Raw genomic sequence first — 21,810 nt, forward strand, 5'->3', positions numbered from 1 at the left:
ATTTGCAATATATATATATGTTCGGTAATTATGTGTTTTAAAGTATCATTCATGACGGTAACTAGTATATGCAATATTAGTTGAACGACTTCTAGTCTATACATCACTTAAGATGCTACCCATGTAAAAATCAGGTAAATCTTATGATACGATTGGCACTGGGTAATTTTTGTCCCACTGAATTGTTTGTTTCAATGTAATATATATACCATATGTATGTCAAAAAGTTCGTTTTGAATCGACAATGATGTCTCCGAAAATGAAAGTTCACTAATAAAGCAATCATTTTTTTTTCATTTTAAAGAGTTATTACCCTTTTTTCAATGAATTTCAATGCTCTTCATGAAATTCATTTCTTTTTTTTATCATTGCAGTAAATCCAAAACCAACATTCAACTTTGAGAAAGGATGTGATATGAAATTGATGAAATTTTTTTGAAAACAAAATTTGTCATATGCCACCAACTACCCGATTTTTACATGGACATCCACTTAAGCTTTCAGAGTTTTATTTCATCCTTTGCATGTTAGGAGGTGGAGTCGTTTCCTACATAATTTGCAATTTGAGTTACCCCAAACACTGATACTTTCAAGTCTATATTAAACAAAAACTGCTTTTGTTCAATAGAATAGTGTTTCAACTAACACTCTTTTACTGGAAATGATGCAATTGTGGACATTCGAAAAAAATCAATAAAGAAATAACTATATTCTGGAATCAAACGACATCCACATGACATATAATGTGCCTGTCTTATATTCAGTTGCCGCATAGTAGAACTTCTGATATAAGTAGCAATTGTGTAGTTTGTAACGTCATTTTACTGAATACTACTGAAATAAAATGCTAACATATGGTGACTGTTGATGTAAAGTAAAGTATAAGCAAGGTGTAATTAAAAATAAGAATTTGCCGGTGTCAATTTTCATATTTATTTTGAAGATCTTTGACAATGAATCTACTTACTCCGTATACACATTTCTATAAACATAAATGTATTCAAATGTAATTAAACTGACTGATTCAAAATGACTTAATACTCCATTAAGTAATAGTTTTAGATTAAACTCCATAAAGATGATAAAGGCACTGCAAAATATTTCGTATTACACGCATCATATTGTATTTGCATACTGATGTTGTTCTTTATTGTCTAGCGAGTTTTAATTACAAATAATTCGAGAAAGCAAATACTTCAAAAGTTTTGAAAATAAAATCAAAGATAAGAAAATTGGTAAAATCAAATTTCTTCTGCTTGTACTGTCATTTCAGAATTCGATTATGATCGTTGAAATGCTAGGGCCATTTCCCGACCAAAGAACAATTTCATGCAAATTATAGCCATCGAGTTAAAGGCAACACTATGCTCTTTGATACTTAATTCATTTCCTCGTATTTGTCTAATACAGTACTTATTGCAGAATTCGACTCTTAGTTTGCCTGATGTATGTATGCGTACTTATGATACAAACTCTCAGGAATCTTGAAGTCAGTCTGATCAGCAAATCTTAAAGATTTATCATTTTTGAAACATGTAATTTATTTAAAGCAAATGATATTCTGTAGATAAATCACTCTGGGTGTATAACGTCACAACATGCATAGGATCACAGAATCAACTTGAATTTGATCTTTTAATTTGACAAATATATATTAAACTCGATTTAGATAAGTGATTTAAGCACTTCATGAAATGAAAAACAGAAACCCCGGCCGAGTTAAATTGATTGATTAATTATGGTTTTACTTCCTAAATAAGATATTTCTTGTATTTCAGGACGATGGTCGTGGTTATAACTAACAATAGGATTTTAATTTTGAAGCATTTTGTACGTCCATACGTATAATATTGTTAAATCTTTTAACAAGAAATCTTTTGTAATTTTATATTGTACTTTTTCTAGAAATGTTTGATACGATTGGGCCTTTAGAAATAATAAGAAACACACTACTTTCAGTCATGTAACAAAACTCCTAGCTCAAATGTAAAAGAACCGCTAAATATATAGATATTATCAATAATCTTTTTAAGTCAAAGTTAACATTTCAAAGAAAAGACAGCCTTTAAATCTATTGACCTCTATGATGGTAATAATGATAACATATTAGAAATAATAATGCTTTGGCAGCTGGCACGAGAATGTGTTCTGTATGTTATAGAGAGCACAGCTCAAGATGCGCCTAAGCCAATGTCAATGAGAAGAGATCTACGGCAACAGGCACGTGCAACTTAGAAAAAAGAACGGGGTCCAGATAGTGTATATGTAGCGAGCCCTGTGTCTGAATCAGAGCTGGGTCATGTTCAATGCTAACCCATCATTTAATCTTTTAATTCAAACTTCCCGTTCTCATACAAGCAAAACACACAAAAGGTAGAACTATGAAGTTAGACGGTAAACTCGGCACCGATCAGCAGCATACATGTAATTTGGTGTAGTGATATATAATAATGCAAATCGCATGTAAATGTAAAGTACTGAAATTACGAGTGCAAGAAGTCGTTAACAAATGGCACTTTGGTGTTAACTTTTGCATATATTTCACCATTGTTCAAATTATGGAACTTCGATAACATTTTAAACATCCGATATAGAAAGAATATCAATGTTACAAGACCTTTAAAATCTTGCAGATTATAATGAAACATTACATTAAATATGCAGATCAATTACAAGTCAAATTAATGTAAAAAAAAAAAGCAAATAAATTTCGATTTGACACAACCTCGTAAAATAAACAGATATATCTTTAGGAGAACAAAACGAGCTGTTTATATGTGTCTATCATTATTAACACTTTGGTATCCAACAATATTCATATCTAACCTCCGGATCCGTCGTAAAACACCAGGGGTTACCATTACTTCCATCCGGGGTCCGACAAAAGTTGCTATCATAATCATTAGCATCATTTAGAATGATAGAGTGTGAATGTGGTGTCTGTTTATTCCACTTCTGGCAAGTTCGACCGGTGACTGTGCACGTCATTTTGCCTTTGTATGGTGTCGCTCGAGTATAACAGTCAGCATCTAAAAAATGAGCATAGGCTGTAAAAGATGCATATGAAATATTTTATGATTCGATGATACAGAAAAGGTATAGAATTAAGATCGGGGAGCTTGTTTGAAGAAAGCTTAACTTAATTATAATCTGATATTCAGGAATAAAAATTAAATTTATAGTTATTTAGGTTGATAATGTTTTATTCACTTTTCTCTGTTTTTATTTTTTTTAATTATTATTATATTTTGCATGTTTTCATTTTAACACATACAGTATTTTCAAGATTTAGGTGAAAAGTTGGTTAGTGTCTAAATAAATTAAGCATCAGGATTAGTACCTAGGTTTAAAGGTCAGTGCTTCCTACAATTCATTGTCGCTCAAGCGAGAGTGCAAAGAAGACTTCAAAGTGAATATGGGACTTAAATGTAAGCTTTTGGAAGAATAAGGCAAAATTGAAAAAAAAATATAGAAATATGCATGTCAAAAACCCACCGATCTGACAATAAAATTTCACTCAAGGATGCTTTCTCTATTTGTCAGTCCATTATTTGATCCCTGCATCATGCACTGGATTCGCTCAGAATTGTTTCAATACAATTTTTATTGAATGTTAGAATAGTGAGGTTTTTGATCGAAATATATGCCTTGAAAAGTTAATTTTCAGTGAATTCAATGAAATTATAACTAAATTTACCAAATTGATATGGAAATGTTTTTGCTCGATTCTTATGGTGCAAATCAAATAAAACTTTCAAAATGGTGCTTACTTTTTCATACCATCTTTCAGCCACGGACTGAGTCCAACAAAGACTCAAAAATGTTTATTTCTTATTCATTAAAGAACACCCTACTCTCATTTATTGCAATCTGAATCATTAATTAATATCATTCGCCTAAGCGAAAGACAAGGTGCAAATAAATTTGGGATAAAAAATAATTAAAATTAATTTAAATTGAATTAAAGTTTGATGTTTGGTATTAATTATAGGCAACCTTCAAATTTAACCATCATAGTCAATAACTGTTCTTAAAAGAGAGACAACCCAGATGTGTTTCATTGAATAAATAAAATACAGAACTGGTAATTTTCTATTAAGTAGCAGTCTTTATAAAAATTAGACAGAATGTGATTCATGCATGTCAAAGTTTTATTTCTTGTTCAGAAAGAGGTACCGATCATTTAACCAGTCTTAGTTTTCATTGTGTTGTTGCGCTTTTGAGATAAAAAAATCATATAGACTACATATGAAATTGACAATTTACAAGAGTTATCATTCTTGATTGGGTTTCAACTGGTTGATTTTCGTGTGAGATGAATGTATGATTTTCTCAAAAGTGCAAATCTGAATACTGGTATTATTATTGTAATGTAAACATATAACAAAATTAGACTGCAAAAATATCGTTTGTTCGGTGGGTGTTTCTGGACTATAAATCACTTAACCATTGGTAGTGTCTGAATTTTATGTGGACTGGTACTTAAGAGACTACTCCTAATTAAACTCAGAAAGGTTTGGATAAAGACAGTTTCTAGTAAAAATATTTGTCGAACTGATTTACGCTTTATCATTTTCATGGGCAACAAGATGATATATGTTATATTCTGAAGGATTTTGAAATTAACTACTCCGGGTAAATCTAGGATTGCAGGTTAGGGGAGGCGTAAATAGGTTTAAAAGCCAAGCGAAACAAGGCAAGAATTTTGTATTGGCTTAACGTTTAATTTGTGAAAAATTAAGATTTCATGCATGGAAAATTATTTTTTGAAAAATTTTAATATTGGAGAGACAAACACTGGGTCTGCCCCTGAGAATCCGCTCCTGTCTTTCTCATGAAAGACGGATATCATACGTATTACATTACCACCTGAAACTCGCGATTTCAAAATGAAAAATTGAAGAGTACTTCAGAAATCTCTGGAGAATGCACTTTTGTTACTCATCAACAGTTTAAATATTCCATCAAATAAACTGTGAAACCCTTACTTCATCCAATTATATATCAATGAATTATGTATCAATTACACAGCGTTATTACAGAGTTGAACGTCATTATACTTGCATTTAAATGCCTATGTATTCAAGCACGTTGCGAATCCGGTGGTGTTTGTCATTTAGAACAAAACTGAATATAAAGAAAATTGCCTCAAAATTACAACTAGAGTGCATGGAACTCAGGTTTAATACAATTGATCTTCCAATCAAAACATAATTACCTCATAATACCTGCAGCATTTAGAAGATATGAAACAATTAACTTTTGTTTAAGTTTTCGAAACAAAACCTATCAAAACCACAGTCCCTTTAGAAATGCTTGATGTCATAACACAACCTAAATCTAATTATGCAAAATACATCAGAACATTTGAGTTACATTTTGTAACAGCATAATTAAAATGTTGCATGATATTTCATAACCATTGGGGTTCTTTTTTTGCCGTTAAACGAATTAGATAAGTGGCATGTCCAGGACTGGTATTTCGGGCTCATGTATTTTTGTTCTTTTTTGAATGGCTCGTAAAACCCTTATTTGACCCCAATTAGTTCATCCTATATGACAATTATCTACACTTTAGCTTTTGTTAAAAGTGAAAAGAAGTAGCCTTCTCCACACAAAATGTGGTCGAAACAATTATATCTGGATTCTCCGTCAGTTTCAAAGAGATTTCAAGATTTCTCAGCTTGAGAAAGTGAAATTTCAGATTTAAAAAATGACCTCATGCGAGTGGGTTATATCTTAAATTAACGCGAGTGAAGACATATCTTATAATCCCTGAGAGCATTGGAGGAGAATCTGTTTCTCCCATAAATTCTGTAGAAAACCCGGAAATGTAAAAGGCGGAAACTCTCGCAGAAATTTAATTTCGCTCGGCAGTTATAAAGTCACGTGTATTTTTAATCACATGCTTAAAATGGGAGAAACTACGTTTTATGTTGTATTAGAATGTTCAATCGATGTGCAGCTTATTGCTTTCTTTATTTTTAATGTGATGTCCACAATAAAATAATTAAACCAACATCGTGTTTTTTTTTTCATTTTCAGAACTCCTTGTGTTCTCGCTGGCCGGGTAATTCCTCCTCGTAGGATTAATCTAGGGCTGAAACTTAGTACAGGATGTATGGTAGTACGGGCAGTTCATTTAGATGTTATTATGTAGGATAGGGGATCAAATTAATGATGCATGTCACAACAAATCAATATTATACAAACGTCTCAGAATGTGACGACTCTATTCACTACACTGCTCCAACATATCAAATTGATACAGGGAAGATATGTAAACATATAGGAAGGTCTGAAAAATTCCCAACGATGCAACTTTTCTATCGTTCCCTCCGCAGGACTCGAACTCGTACCGCTGGGACATCTGTGGCAACACCGCCTACACAAAGTCCAGCGCCCTAGACCACTCGGCCAGCTAGGCTATATGAAAAATATAGCTTTCGCTGGCAGGGTCATTCCTCCTCGTAGGATTAATCTAGAGCTGTAACTTAGTACACTAAACGACCAAAAATTTGCACCGCAAATTTGACGGTTATAACATCATTGGGAATTTTTCAGACCTTTCTATATGTTTACATATCTTCCCTGTATCAATTTGAGCAGCTGATATGCCAATAAGAGAGTTACCTGAACAAGATAATGATGACACTGACCATTCACCATTGCTGTACCTTGATATAGGACAATGTGCCACTGTTTCGTTAGTTTTATTCATGTCGACTTCAAAACATGTGAACCTTATTATTGGAACATCGGCAAAATGATGTTGGTAATAATATGGTGGTGACGGCTTTGTTTGAATGCTCACTTTTACTTCTGAAACAAAATAAAGCAACTTATTAAAAACACTGAGATGTATCATTGAATCTGTGCATGTTTAACTCATTCCCGCAATTTTTTCATCTAATATTAATTTATAGCAAAATTTCTATAATAGTTTCTAGTAGCTAATGATGATGGTATTTTAGGAGAATATTACGGAAAGGGAAAATAACAATAAAATTTGATGGCGCTGACCAACAAACTATTATATGGTCTCACCATGAAGCATTCTAAAACTTGATTTGTATGATATTACGAGCATAATGTCGAATATTAAAAAAACAATTAACCTTCAGCGTAACATTTTGGAATCGGACATATATCCCATTCCATTGCAGAACCGTCCGTTAGACACCACAGGTAAGGACGATCACTATTGGTTCCCGTGATTGGCGCTCGACAATAGTTTTCAGCAGCACCGGGTGTAACGTCAGTAAAGTTGGCACTGGAAGCTTGGTCCCATGCAGTCCAAAACTTGCATTTCTTGTTTGTTAACGTTGTGGCCATATTTGACATCATCTTATTTTTATCCACAAAACATTCTTAATCAAAATCATGAAAAAATAAACAATGTACGTTACACATGCAAATAGTAGTTTTTCCGCGACATTACTAATATGCATCTGAACTTCCTTTATCATGAACTCGTTGATTGTTATGGTGTCCATGTGCACCATGAAAACTGATTTGTTTGACTTGACATTTTATGAGCAACTCGGCGGGTGTTTCTAGAATAGCAGAGGACGCTTACCCTACCGGTCCATGCTCCCAGTTTTTAGTGGAGTCCGAGTTGCTCATTTGATTTAGTTACTTTATGTTCTTTGTTGTGCATGTCTGGTCTTTGTCCCTGCATTAAATTCTTTTGATTACCGCTATAACCTTGGTTCCCTTGATTACTCTTTAACGTGTCATATTCTTTCTTTCCTCTTTCGTTTACCATGGACTTAAATATTTATGAACAGCTCGGTGGGTGTTTCTAGAAAAGCAGAGGAGGCTTACCCTACAGGTGCACCTAGTCCATGCTTCCAGTTTTTAGTGGATTTCGAGTGGCTCATTTACTATTGTCACTTTGTAAGTATTATTTTGGTTATTTTTTAATTACCGAGGGCTGTTTGTTTTCCATTTCTGGTCATTATCTCTGCATTGGATACTTTTGAATTCTGCTAAAATCTTTGTTCCCTTGATTACTCTTTAAAACGTATAATTGCTACATATAATTGAGCTATTCAAAGAGGTAGACACAAGGCAAGGGATATAACTCTTGAAATCATTGATGTGTTTGTATCATATTCCAATGATTTGTAAGAGTTGTGTCCCTTACCCTAGTTCTACCCCATTAAAACTAAATAAACTCATGAAGAAGGAAATATGATTATTTGATTCGATCGATTCATTATCATAATTTGTGATCAAGTCTCGCTTGATTAATCCTTCTTTCTTGGAAAAAGGAAAATATACTTGTTGAAGAAGTCGATGTAGTAAAGGTTAACGCTGTCCGTCTGTCAAAATGCCTCCTAAAAGCAAATTAACCTCACAATTTTTTGGAGGAATTTAATAAATGTTGAATAAATGAAGGTTTTCGTATGCAGCCTGTTTTTGTTTTGGTAAGTTAATATAGGAATATAATCAAACTTCAAAATCATTGTTTGTTTAAAAGTATTGAAAACTAAGAGGGGATACACTACGCAAAATCACTTTCAGATTTTGTTTTTATTAATAGTCCCGATTTGCAGTGTAATGATTATTCGGACAACCCTTTCGACTACCCGCATTCACTGGGTGTAGTTAGGGTACAAAATGAGAGGAGAATGAACGCTTCAAATTTTTTTATTACATTGATTCGTAATTTGATGCGGTAAATCCTATGAAAGTCATCATTGGGTTTTGCACAACTAACACTGCAAGCTTATGTGCATTTAGTTTTCATTGAATAGCCCATTTGTTACTTCAATTTTATACACCAAGTTGTTCGAAGTTAATAGACGTTTATTGAAACCTTAAAAATAGTTAAAAAAATAAAAATCGCTACTCTAACTAAACATTCAGTATCCAGTATTGTACAAATCCTAGAAAAGCTCTTGTCGTTCAGAACATACAATTGAAGAAGAAAACATATGCATATGCCTTCAATAAATTAAAGTTTGAAAGATTTCTAATCGTTACAATGTTACTGTATATTACAAACCTGTACAAGTAAAACGAACACCTGTCCAGGTCCCAGTAGCGACGCATTTTATCTCTTTTGATATTTCCCAAAAAATAAGTGATTTGTTTTCTTCATTTTTACAACTTTTTTTAAAACAATATGTTGGTGTTATAAAAAAATCATCAGAACAGTTGTACTCTACGGTCCCGTCTAAAGTAACATCATTCAATGTAGCAATTGCACCAGTGATAACCTTTGGGTAACCACATACAATACCTACAGAATATTGAAACAGTTGCCACTCTGATTTACTAATTTTTGATATATGTTTAAATCATTTAACTGATTAGAATTTAAACCTCATATATTATAATGATTTTCTACTTTTAATGTACAAATAAAAAACCTTGCAAATTTACTCATGTACGAATGCAAAGTAACTTACAAAAAGTCTTCAAAGTCAAAGTTATAATATATATAAATTTATAAAATATTTTTACAGATATGTTAAAATCACTACGCTAAAAGAAATCAAGGCCGACAAGAAATAAGTTTGACATTCAGCAATATTTTACGTTTTGTTTTGTAATCTTCAGTCTTCATATGTAATCCATTTTATTCGGTTCGCTACATTATGTATATGTAGATCGCCTTTATTTAACGTTTTCACGTTCATGGTATGCACATTGATTTTGACGCATTGGAATTGACCTACTTTCATCGCTTCATTATCTTTCCCAATATTTATGAAACATGGTATATCATTAACATCATAAAGATTACTTGTAATTGAAATCAAAAGTACTAAAAAAACAGATTAACCTTAGTATTTATCATGATGAGAACTGACCTAGATATTGGCAAGTTGGTCCTTTAACTTGATCAGGGAAACATCTTTCATACCTAGTACAGTTGTGATTGGCACATATACCCGCATATTCCTGCAAATATATAATAGTTTAATAAAGGTGCTTTCCGTGGTGGACAAGTTTCATGTGGAAAGTCTTTAATAATGGCCATGGAAGTCTACAAAGATCCAATGCAGTTACAGTCTTCAAAGGGCCACCATTACTGATTGAGAATAACGATCTGGTCTATTATGAAATAAAAAAATCTTAATACATTTATTGACCAGTCGATCAAAACCTTTTCTCTGTCTCTACTTATCACATGTGTTTTATAACAATATATTTTGTAAAGGTTCAGTTCAAAATTCAAATGGCAAAATGTATATCATTTAGGAAGGAAGTTATCAATTGAATGTAAATTTATTAATGGTGTAATTAATCAACGAGTAAATAATAAATCATACTAAGTATAAAATGTTATTATATTAGGATTTTAATTACACATCTAAAAAGGTGGTCCCCTCAGGTAATATTAAAACAAATTACTCAGAAGTTTGTAATTTAAATACATCATAAAATAATCAAATTTTGAAGCAGGTATTTTTTGTTTGGCATTTGAAGTGCAAGTCTCTGTAAATATCAGGTAGTAGGTGAAACGTGGCATAAAAAAAAAACATTTTATATGTTAAAGTTGACTATATGCACATTATTAGAATCAAGGAAAAGATTTTCAATACTGTTTTGGTAAAATGAGTAATAATTTCATTTCGAAAACCTTATCTTTTTAATATTCTATTAAAAGATTTCTGATCAAATCAGTTATGAAAAGATCAAATAATATTCTTTTCAAATAGAGAAAGCATCATTGAGTGAAATTATATTGTCAAATCCGTGGGGTTTTGACACACATGTCCCTGATTTTTTTCTATTAAAGAAATGCAACTTATGACATTTTCATCCTGGTAGAGTTGTTGTCTCTTTGACAAATACACCATACATTTTCTCCTTATACATCTGAATACATTATCTTGTATAAAAAACTTTGGTTCGATTTACACATAACATAAACTGCTTTACAGTTTATTCTCTGTAAATCGAACCAAAGTTCTTTATACAAGATTATACAGTCAGATGTCAGTTACAATTATAATTTGATATATTGGCAAAAACAATGAAAAATTCATATTATTTTTTTCCCAATACACACGCCTTTTTGTCAAACAGGATTTTTCGTTGGTAAGAGTAGTCCGGTTAAAGGGGCATAGTTAAAAGTTTTTATTTATTGACCAGGTGATCGGTAAATTTTGTATCCAATATAAGATTAAAACAACGGCATCTATTCTAACAGTAAAAAAATGGTCATATTAAATTAGTTTGCCTTATTCTTAAACAAACTTTCACTTGAATGTTAACGAACATTAAGTAAGCAATTAATTCATAATAAAAAAAATATGTAATAGCGCTATCCAACACAAAATGACATTTGAAAATATCAGTCACATAAACAGTATTATATAACACATGAAATTGCCAAATACAACACTGTTTTGACTGTTGAAATATTCAACGAAAAAATTAAAAAAAAAACAAAAACAAAAACAAAAAACACAAAAAAAGTCATCACACAATCATATAACAATAAATAAATGATAATATATATTCGAAATAATATGGCATAGTCCATAGTTGGTAATTTGAGTTTAATGATTTAGATAAAACAAAATCAACGCTTTTTCTATTGTTTTCTAGCTTGATTATGCTTATTGTTCGCCGGCCTTTTGTTCTTTAGCTTGAGCAAGGTATTCATCCTACATTGAATTATGAAAACAACAGTATTACGAAAATCTTTTTCCATACACTTGTCGCGTTACATTAAGCGTTCTTGTATTTGCGTTTAACTAATCACGTTGTAGTTGTTCGAACCTTTCCAAAAATAACGAAATCATGAGTTGAATATTGACATATAAATATTACTTAATTTCACTTAACACAATTTATACTCGTCAAATTGTCAAATATAGAATTAAATTTTGTAAACTTAAAGAACATTAGATGGATATGTTCTTCCGTAATCTTACGTTACATGTTTAAAATCAGCTTGATGTAACGAATATATTGTGATCAAATACGTAGAATACTTTTCAAAACAGATATTGATATCATAATGGCGTCATAGAATATTATTAAATCAATAAAATTCATAAATATTTTGCATTTGAATATTTGCGTTTTACATAACAAAGTGTTTCTCCCTTGGGCATACGGAGACTAGTAAGATACTGTCGTTGTAAAAGTTGTACACGGACGGAGTCTCACTGACCATCATGCAAGTTGAGAATCAAATAGTAAATGTAACTTTGAATTTCAAAAAAAATAAATGAAGAGGGTTTTTTTTCAAACAATGTTTTATCCGCTAGCTTTGATTAACTCTTTATCAAAACAACGTAAATTGATGATTTGTAAGAACTTTTAAATATTTTCCGTCAAACTGTCTAGCGAGTGAAATAATTGCAGAGATAAAAGGAGTATTGGTGTTTAATCGTGAACGGAAAATGTTAAGAATCATGAACAGTATTACTAACAAGAAAATGTAAGTAAATATGTACTACCTTTACAAACAAAACAATCACAACAGTTTTTAGTTGAGGCCGAGTCGCCCATTCACTTTTGTGTTTTTGTCTTAGATTGTGTTTTTTATTACCATTCGAAGAAAAATCCTAATTCATTTGATTCCTCTTCGACACTGATGCTTCATGTCTTATATAATACGTGGTAAAACTTAATGATACCGGCTTTGGCTTCCTATTTGATTATAGCTTTGTAACTCCTTCTTAAGGTTCATCATTGACTTTCGACAAAGGTCACACAATTTCATCACTAATTTCCCTGTGACTACTGACAAACTTGTGTATCTTTTTAATAAATCAATCGTTATTTTTTTATACTAAAATTAAATGATAAGGAAGTATTAAGGAAGGTTATTATATTCGGTCTGTAAAGAAATAACTTCAATGCCCTCTGTACGCACTTGAAAATAACGTGTGCATTACGGGCATTGAGATAATTCCGTCACATAAAAATACTAGTACAAGCATCTATTCGACCATTTTATTTCGGATTATGAGGAAATAATATCAATCACTAGGTGCACAATAAATAACCTACGTAGCAGGTAATTTTCAAGTATGCGTCACGGGCATTGCGTTTTTTTCCAAATCGACCGAAATAATGTAACTGTCATTCCTTATAATCTAATTATAGTATCAAAATTTAATGCAAACATCACTAAAAAGGTTGATGACGTCATAGTCACATTACAGAATTTCGTCAATGAGAAGATGAATAAAATTTGTTATCAATTCAGAAAGCGTGTTACATCTGAAACTATATCATTAACCCAATATATGCAATTTATCGAGACACTATTGAGTTGTCTTTCACTGCACGGGACCTCCTGGTTCCATCGTTGGCATTCTTTCTCAAATGAGTAAGAGGAGTCGCATACCTTTCACTTTACTGGTACTATAAAAGGGCCTCAAAGTGTCAGTCAAACAAAGCCAACAAAACGAAAGTAAAAAATGGACAATTCATCGAGCTTGAAATTTTACCTGATAAGAAAACCTCCAATAAGATGAAAAAAAACACATGAAGTACTGGATGGGCAAATCATAACAAAAGAAAAGCTTAATATTAACATTAGTAACATAAAAAAGTGGATCGACGCATTCATTATTTACATGAATATTTATTTATCATCACAACCTCATATATTTCTTAGGTATTGGGGCAAACAGCATTAAGAGTATAGATTGGAGCGAATGTAATGTCAAAGTCATGCTAAAAATGGCCTCAGATTCAGTTAAACAGTGGGATTTGGTTGACCAGAATTTAGGTTAATGTATATGATTAATGATGTTAACATTTCAAACACAGGCACCTCTAGAACATTCTCGATGGGTATCCAAAACAAAACATTAAAATACATATGTTATGATTACAACTATAAAGGTGTTTGTGAGAGGAACCAATGTAAATTTATGCATGTCTGCTTTAGGTGTTCGGGGGGCCACTCGTTTTACATGTGCCCTACCGTAGTGGTTCCTTGGCAGCCATAAAATACGACTTCGTCCTTTCGAGCAAGTATTCTGGCCAATTAGACCAACCCACCAATGAAGGACCTAACAAATCTTCCAAGTCCCGCGATATAAGAACCCTAAGAGTTTCCCAAATTTAAATTAAACTCCAGATAAAGAAGATGCTGCATAAAAAATACACGATTTTTTATTTGGTTTCCGTTTGAAATGTTCTGGACTGAGACAGTTCCGAGAAAGCCCTAACCTGATATCTGCAGTAGAGCATAAAAGTGAGTTAACTGAAACTGACCTTCGTAGGATTGCTGGCCCGTTTCCCAGAATCCCGATATCAAATTTGCAGATATGTTCCCAAGACAGAAGACAGATGGAGTATCATGGCGGCTTACAACCCATCTCAAGTATCCCGAATCTTGTGAAATAAACGATTTTATAGAAAGAAATGTGTGTACTGTCCACTAAGTATCCTTTGACAAAGTCTTTGAAATGGTTGGGTCCTCTAGTCGTCATGCCCAGATCGCCACTGCAGACATAGAGCGCATTCTGTTTACTCTACTACGCCGGGGGGATATTTTACATTGGTTTAGTTGAGGAAAAGTCTCAATATCTCGATAATTACATATTTCCTTCTGAATGTCGATCAAATAGTTGCTAAATACTCAGGGGCTGCTTTTTAGACATTTGCTCAGAGTTGGGAGTACCCATAGCAGAGGAAAAGACGATAGGTCTAGTAACCGTCTATACCTTTTTAGGTCTTGAAATCGATACCGATGAGATGGCTATTATAATTCCTGAAGGAAAGCGATATACATGGATCTTTATTTTCTTTGGGTCAATCAAAAAATACCATTAAAATTTGCAATCACTTGGGAGGTTTTTTAAACTTATTTTCGGAGGCAATCCGGTGTGCCCGCTCTTTCCAGAGGCCAGACCACCAAATCAACCCTTCCTCATCATAATATTCGCTTGAAAGAGGATGTCATAGAGGACATGAATATGTGGCTGCAATTTTTACAGTACATTAATGGCAAAACTATTTCGCAGAGGCAGAATGGTCTAGCAACGACGTACACGAGCTTTACTCAGACAGTGGCAGTATGATAAGGTCCGGTGCCTATTTCTCCTTGGGTGGTTTTTCCCATTGCCTAAAATCTGGGTTCAAACTCAAATATCGCGTGATATAATCTTCTTGAAATTCATTCCCGTTGGTTTAGCATTGTCAGTTTGAGGCTGTCGTCTTCGAAACAAGTAAATCAAACTCTTTACAGACAATCGGAGTTTGGATTACATTCGGAATTCACAACATTATTGCTCAAAACGGGTAATGAAATTCATAAGGTTATTTGTTCTATGCGTTCAGCAAAAAAACATCATATTTCGTTCTGAAAACGTACTACGAATTCAATAATTGATTCTATTTCTCGACAGGAATGCTCTCTCTTATTTCGAGCTTAAAGCTCGAAGAGTAATTGAGATTTTTTTTTATTATTCAGAGTAGGGAACATTGCGGCTACGAGTTGCCAAAATAACAATCGTTTAATTGTGATATAGACAACAATCTAGAAAGATTTTCTATTCACTTGAGATACTCTAAAACTGAACAAAATGGAAAAGGCGTATCAGTTATGATTCGATTTGTCTATTTGAATCCACACAATAATTTTAGCAGCTAGACCCCAAACGGATGGTAAATTATTTTGCCATTACAGTGGTGCCTTCCAGACATTATCAGTTTTCCACAGTTTAAAGTAAAGCATTGAAATATGCCCGACTGGACCCAACAAAGTCACTAATTTCGCAAAGGGAGAGCTACAAACTTGTCCGTGGCCAGTTGATCTGCTGAAGAGATAAAAATATGAGTCGATGGAATCATCTGCTTATAAGCAATAAATTCGACCAAATTAGTACTTTTTCAGGTCTTGAAGCTGTTTGGATAAACAGGTCATCTGAAATCAAACAGGTTTATATCAAGTTAAACTTAAGTCTTGTCTACGGATTTCCAGGGTCAAATACGACAATTTTGAACAAAGCTAAATGGATGTATATTATTGCAAATTCTTTTGGAATTTTCTTTTGTTTTATTTATTTTGTATTTGTTATTATTGTTGTCAAAGTGTCCTGTGTGATTAGGTCGTCTATCTGAACGTACAATAACAAAATCGTTAAAGTCAGTCCAGTGAAACGCGTTTCTTTTCTCGAATGCTTTTGTACATATTCATTGTAAACTTTTTGTCAAGCTATAATTTGTTTTGATGTTCATGTCTAATGTTGCAAATCAAGTTGTAAATAGCAGAAGCACTAAGGAGGTGAATAGTTTAGACCAGCCACTCTTTCTCGAGAACCAATTTTTTCGTTCGATTCGTAAATTTGATTAGACTTCGTAGTTTGTCAGATTCTAGACCCGTTTATTGTAAATGTTACAAAGAAATGCGTAATATCGCCATTTAAGAAAAAATCGACTCGGTTGGCACATGCAACTTCAAATGATAAAAATCGTGTAAATTCTCTGCAGAATTGATAAAATTAAAAAGGCAAAAGTCAGGCCAGTTTTTGATATAATTTTACATAAAATGAATGCAAATTTCTCATATCTAGAGGATGCTGTGTCTTAAAATTAATCTAGATACACAGGTTTGTCTGTTGTCAGAGGGATATTAGTAGTGCAATTGAGGCCATATTTATCCAACGGTAGCGATAAACCTTAATAGAAATATAGAGGTAAAGTATTTACATTTCTTCACTTCTTTCTGCACTTACATGTCTGGAAACGCAGTACTTCGATAACAGAACATTAAAATCATCTAGGTATCTAAACATGTGTTTATAATTTATTAACCATTTAAAGTTGTCAGGTAGTTTTTGTTTGGAAATGTCTAAGGTATGAACTACAACAAAAGCTACTTCACATAATAGAAATGGCTTTCACCAGAACTTAAAGTGTACATGTACAGTACCGACATTTCATATTCATAAGTGTTTCATTCGTGGATCCATACGAGTTTGATATGAGACAGGTGAAACATGAAACGCTCATGAAAATACAAGGTTTATTGCCCTTTAATCTCATAGCTGTTTTGTCCAATTGTATGATTTGGGACAACATTTAAATGTTTCGTTGCAACATCATAACTTCACGTGAGACTGTGAATCGGAGTTGAATGATTTGGGACAATATTCATATGTTTCGTTGCAACATCATGGTTTCATGTGCGAGACTGTAAATCGGAGAACATACCTGCACAAAAAACCTTTTCTGCCATCTTGCAGAATATTTAGAGCCAAATGATATCTGAGCTCTTTTTTTTATTTAAATCTTTTTATGAGCATGTTATATCTATCCAATATATCTATGAAACACTGGACATCATCAGAAACTAACATAGGGTCACACTCTGGCTCTTGCTACCACTTAGTGACCAAGATTTCTTTAACAGTTTCGAACCAGAACGAAAGACACTTGTGTTTATAAGACCCAAAATTTGTTTATTGAAGAAGTACGTGTACATGCGTCTTGTATATACATGTATAAGTGTATATGTACATGTAAAAACACAGAATGATGGTTAACCTTAATGGCTTATACACACACATTTGATACAAAGGGGGTCAAACTTCTTTCATCTAACAAATGTGATAAAAAGAAATCATATTATAAATTATTTATAATCACTTGTTTCAATATCACTATATAACAATTATACAGTATTGAATCGATATTTATTTCAAATCTGTTTTTATAAAAAATCGATTTTTACATTAAACTCATACAATTACGAAGAAAATTGATTAAGATAAGTGTTTTACCATGCAAATTTGAGCATTTACACACTGTACTCTGCGAATGATGTATCTTAAAATCATTGTTTGCAAAATGTGCATTTCATTTACTTAGAATGTCGATATGTAAAAGTATTTCACACAGAAAGAAATAGTTAGTGTGCATATTATTTTGTTTTTGTTTTTTTTAATCATTAATTTATCCATTGCCATCACGGAATGTTCGTGTTTAAACGGAAGAGTTTTAATATGGTATGCATAATTTACAGTACCACCATGGATGAAGATCGGTAGAGTGTTTATAGGATAAAACATAATAACTGAACAGACAGAAAGTGTAAAACTTGTGCTCTAAAAATAATTAATCAGAAATACTTGTAATTGCAATGTTTAAATCATTGCAGAAAAAAGCAACTGAAATGAATTTGTATTTTTTTAAACTCGCTTTTAGAATTTTTATCCTTTATAGTTGCAGGATTGTTCTCCAAAACACAAAAACTATAATCGCAATTTCGCAATTTCGGCTAAAACACAAAACTGCAATTACTGATTTCTGAATATACAATATTTATCAAAAGAAATTATTGTTGAATTTAAGATTTGCCAGACTAACATTTTTTCTAATAAGTAATAAGTACTTACAGAAGGAATGCTTGCTGCTTCTACATAGAATGACGAATTTCTGTTTTTCACAGTGCCTGCATAATGTATCTCACAAAGTTGTTCGTCCATTATAAAATTAAAATATCTACACAAAGTTGTCTGGATACAGACTTCAGCACAAGTGTAAACTGATGTTGGTTTTATCGCATAAAGTAAATTATTTTTCACATATTTGTTTAAGTGTCTTTGTATTCGAGGCCATGCCACAATTTCGCTAATACCATGTTCATAAAACATCCCTAGAAGAATCAAAGCAAATGTTATTCTGATTTTGCCGTGGAACATTTTTCAAACTTTTCTACCGCATTGAAATGTTTTTCAGAACGTTTTCATATCTCGTCGATGGGATTTTCAATTATTTTTTTTTAATTGATTTGAAGTTTATATTCGATGAATCAAAGATTAATAATTCATCTGTTCGTTTGAATGGTACAACATACTTGTTTTAATTTATAACAACATACGATGCATTAGAAAAATCATTAATTCATATTAGAACAAATTCTAGAATCAAAATATCCGAAACACACTTAGGTCGGACTTGTGAAATTGAAATGAACGATAAAATCACAAACCTAAGGATTCTTTAAAAAATCGATTAGATTACTCAACCATTTGTCCTTGCAGTGGCGCGGAACAAGCTCAGAATGAATGTATCTATTATTTATGTAAATTAGCTTTGTTATTTCATCTTTTTATGTCGATGATATCAAAAGGCATGGAAGCCCTCAAGTTAAGAAATGTGTTAAACTTGCCATTTTTGCAAATTATTTGAAATTTGTTAGGTACGATTGCATATAAAAAATAAACAAGTAAATAAAGGTGGATTGATTTCCAAATTGTAATTTAATTTGCTTGTTTAAATGTTTATCTCATAGCAATCAACGATCAAGCATTCCATTAGTTAAACTTTTATAACCAATTTAATTTGTAACTATATATTAACTTTATCCTTTCGCAACACAGTACACTAATGCTTTCCTTGAAAATTTGAAAAAAAAGTCTAGTTTGAAGAGGACCTAATAAGCAAAAATTAACAACACATAAAACATTTTACAAGTTTTTGATCTGCATGATAAATTGTAGCCCCGTGCAGGTCCGGATGTCAAAAGAATAGACTTGCAGCAGCGCTAAGCTAGTCGTAAAAGGCTACTAAATAGTGCTCAGAACCTTAGCCGGGGGTTAGGGCGCTCTGCCCACAGAGCAACTAAGATGTGTGCCCCAGGAGGTGGAATGGGGTACCCCTGGCGTGTAACATGCTAGGGTTGTCAGGCTATAATACGGAAAACCTGACCGCAAACCATAGTGGTGCAACGTGTTGGGAAAGATGCCACGTTCCTCGCACGTTAAAAAACCCTACTGTGGTATTCTCCCGGAGTAGGAACCATAGGGCTCCGCCACAGGAGGCTAAATTGCCCGACCCTTCCCACCTCTCCCTATTTCCAGTGGCAATCAAACTTTGTCGACCCCATTATCCTTGTGTCCCATCCCTTTTTCATTTCATCATTTTATCATCAATTTCATGTTTATCGTCTGAATATAGCTGCAATATTGCTGCTCGGACGTTAAACCCCAACAAACCAACAAAGCTATGAATTATCTCCCCTCATGACTTACTGATGGGCTTCAAGCAAAGTACCGTAGCGAATTGTTGCCATTGTACATAAATGTATACGGCAAACTTGAAACATCTTGCTCAATATGAACATAAACACTGCTATACCCAATTAAGGAGATAGACCTGGGGTAAAAGAGACATACCTCTTGAAATCAGTGACATGTTTGAATCATATTCAATTTCATCAAAGCCTATCAAGCTGTCATTTAAAATAGAATGAAATAAATCAAAGTTACTTTGATGCTTAGATGAGATTGATGTAAATGCTTCACATAAATGTTCCCATGGCTTGTAAGACTTATGTCCCTTATCCTTGGTCAACCTCCTTTAGCGATGCTTGCATATACTTCACAACCCCGGTATATAACAAAGAATATTTTTATCAGTTCCTTTACACAATTAGACATAAAAATTTCCGAATAAACTTAAGCGAAACGTACACATTGTTTTGATGAAGAGGAGCAAATCTTAAATGATAAAGATTTCATTGTATTTAGGAAAACCAGGCATTTATAATGTTTTAAATATCAAACATTAAGATTTTTTTATGAACAGGCATAATGTGTTTTTCATATAATGTCAGATTCTATTATCAACTAATATATATATATATATATATATATATATATATATATATATATATATATATGGGGGGGGGGGGGTGACGGACACACACACACACACACACTTCATCAACAACACCAACAAAATATTGCAAAACAAACTGAAACAGACAAAGACAAAAATGTTGCTCGATTTAAAATAGCATAAATGTCACAAAAAAGATATACATGTTTATATATGATGATAAAACTAGGCACCGTAATGATTGGTCTACTATAAATCAATATATGAACGGGACTACATAAATATGCTTTATAAGTAACTTATCAACATTTCCAAAATACTTTCAATGCACAAAATAAGGGCAACAATGAAATTACCGAACACTATTTCGATCCATAATCAAGTAAAGTCCAAATTATATCTGGCAAAATTACGACATCGGAGTAGCTGGTACTGCAATGGTGCTAACTTGGTATAGGCAATTGAAACCAAATTTCAAAAGAATATGTTCTCAAAATAACAGAGTAGTGGAAGTGTCGTTCGGACGAGATATATTACTGATTATATAGAAAATAAGAAAGGCAGAGAAATTTACAGGGCGTTAATAAGTGATTTTCAAATAAATAAAAAAAATTCACACTCCAAATCGGCACTTTAAAATGAAAATGAATTGATTATCTGGATACATTGATTGTATGTTTAATGTGTCGTTGTAACTGAAGCACATGAATTTGAAGCTTCTGTATCTAATAATTGTGACAACCAATTCAAGTACTTCAAATATTAATTCAATGCAAAATATCATGAATGGTATTGTTGTATTAAAGAATGTACTTGTTCAATGACTGTTTGCAGCTTTGCTTTTTGAACATTTTATTTTTGTCTGATTTGACTTTAATTGTTGAGTGTGTATTCCCATTGCTGAATATCCATGTTTAGTTTACTCTGTGAGTGTCTATTTATATTTGGTTATATTTTCAGGCTTTACTTGTTGAATGTTGATGCTATGGCAGTATTTTCAGGCTTTAATTGTTGCACGTCGTCGCACTATTTTTCCGACCTATAATTTCCTTTTGTTTGTATTGGTTTGCTCTTGATTTTTGTTGTTGCGTTGTCAAAAAGTACTCGTTGAAAGGCTAGCCTTTTTTCTCCATTTTAGGCTATACATTATGATTGTTTATGTTCTTTTCTCTTTGATGTATAGGCTACAAACTTAATACTAGATATCCTATAATAATATTTTTCAAGTGCAGACAAAAACAAGCCTGCAAT

The 21,810-nt window shown here is 32.6% G+C and overlaps 1 protein-coding gene across 2 annotated transcripts; it reads right to left on the bottom strand.

Annotated features, from left to right (window-relative positions):
• Positions 1-927: 927 nt before the first annotated feature.
• On the bottom strand, positions 928-20,612 carry LOC148621046 (plasminogen-like). 2 transcript variants are annotated; one of them, XM_088575056.1, is made up of 6 exons: positions 18,333-20,612; positions 9,825-9,915; positions 9,014-9,250; positions 7,119-7,370; positions 6,634-6,822; positions 928-3,029 (listed from the first exon to the last, which is right to left on the bottom strand). In XM_088575056.1, the coding sequence occupies exons 1-6, from the start codon at positions 18,636-18,638 to the stop codon at positions 2,791-2,793; spliced, it is 1,314 nt and encodes a 437-aa protein (XP_088431182.1). In that variant the 5' UTR covers positions 18,639-20,612; the 3' UTR covers positions 928-2,790. The 2 variants fall into 2 exon arrangements, with proteins under 2 accessions (XP_088431182.1, XP_088431183.1); XM_088575057.1 differs by lacking the exon at positions 9,014-9,250.
• Positions 20,613-21,810: the final 1,198 nt, after the last annotated feature.

The sequence above is a fragment of the Perna viridis genome, chromosome 3 (genome assembly GCF_037379345.1).
Source record: "Perna viridis isolate PV_CMFRI_1.1 ecotype Kerala chromosome 3, ASM3737934v1, whole genome shotgun sequence".
NCBI lineage: Eukaryota > Metazoa > Mollusca > Bivalvia > Mytilida > Mytilidae > Perna > Perna viridis.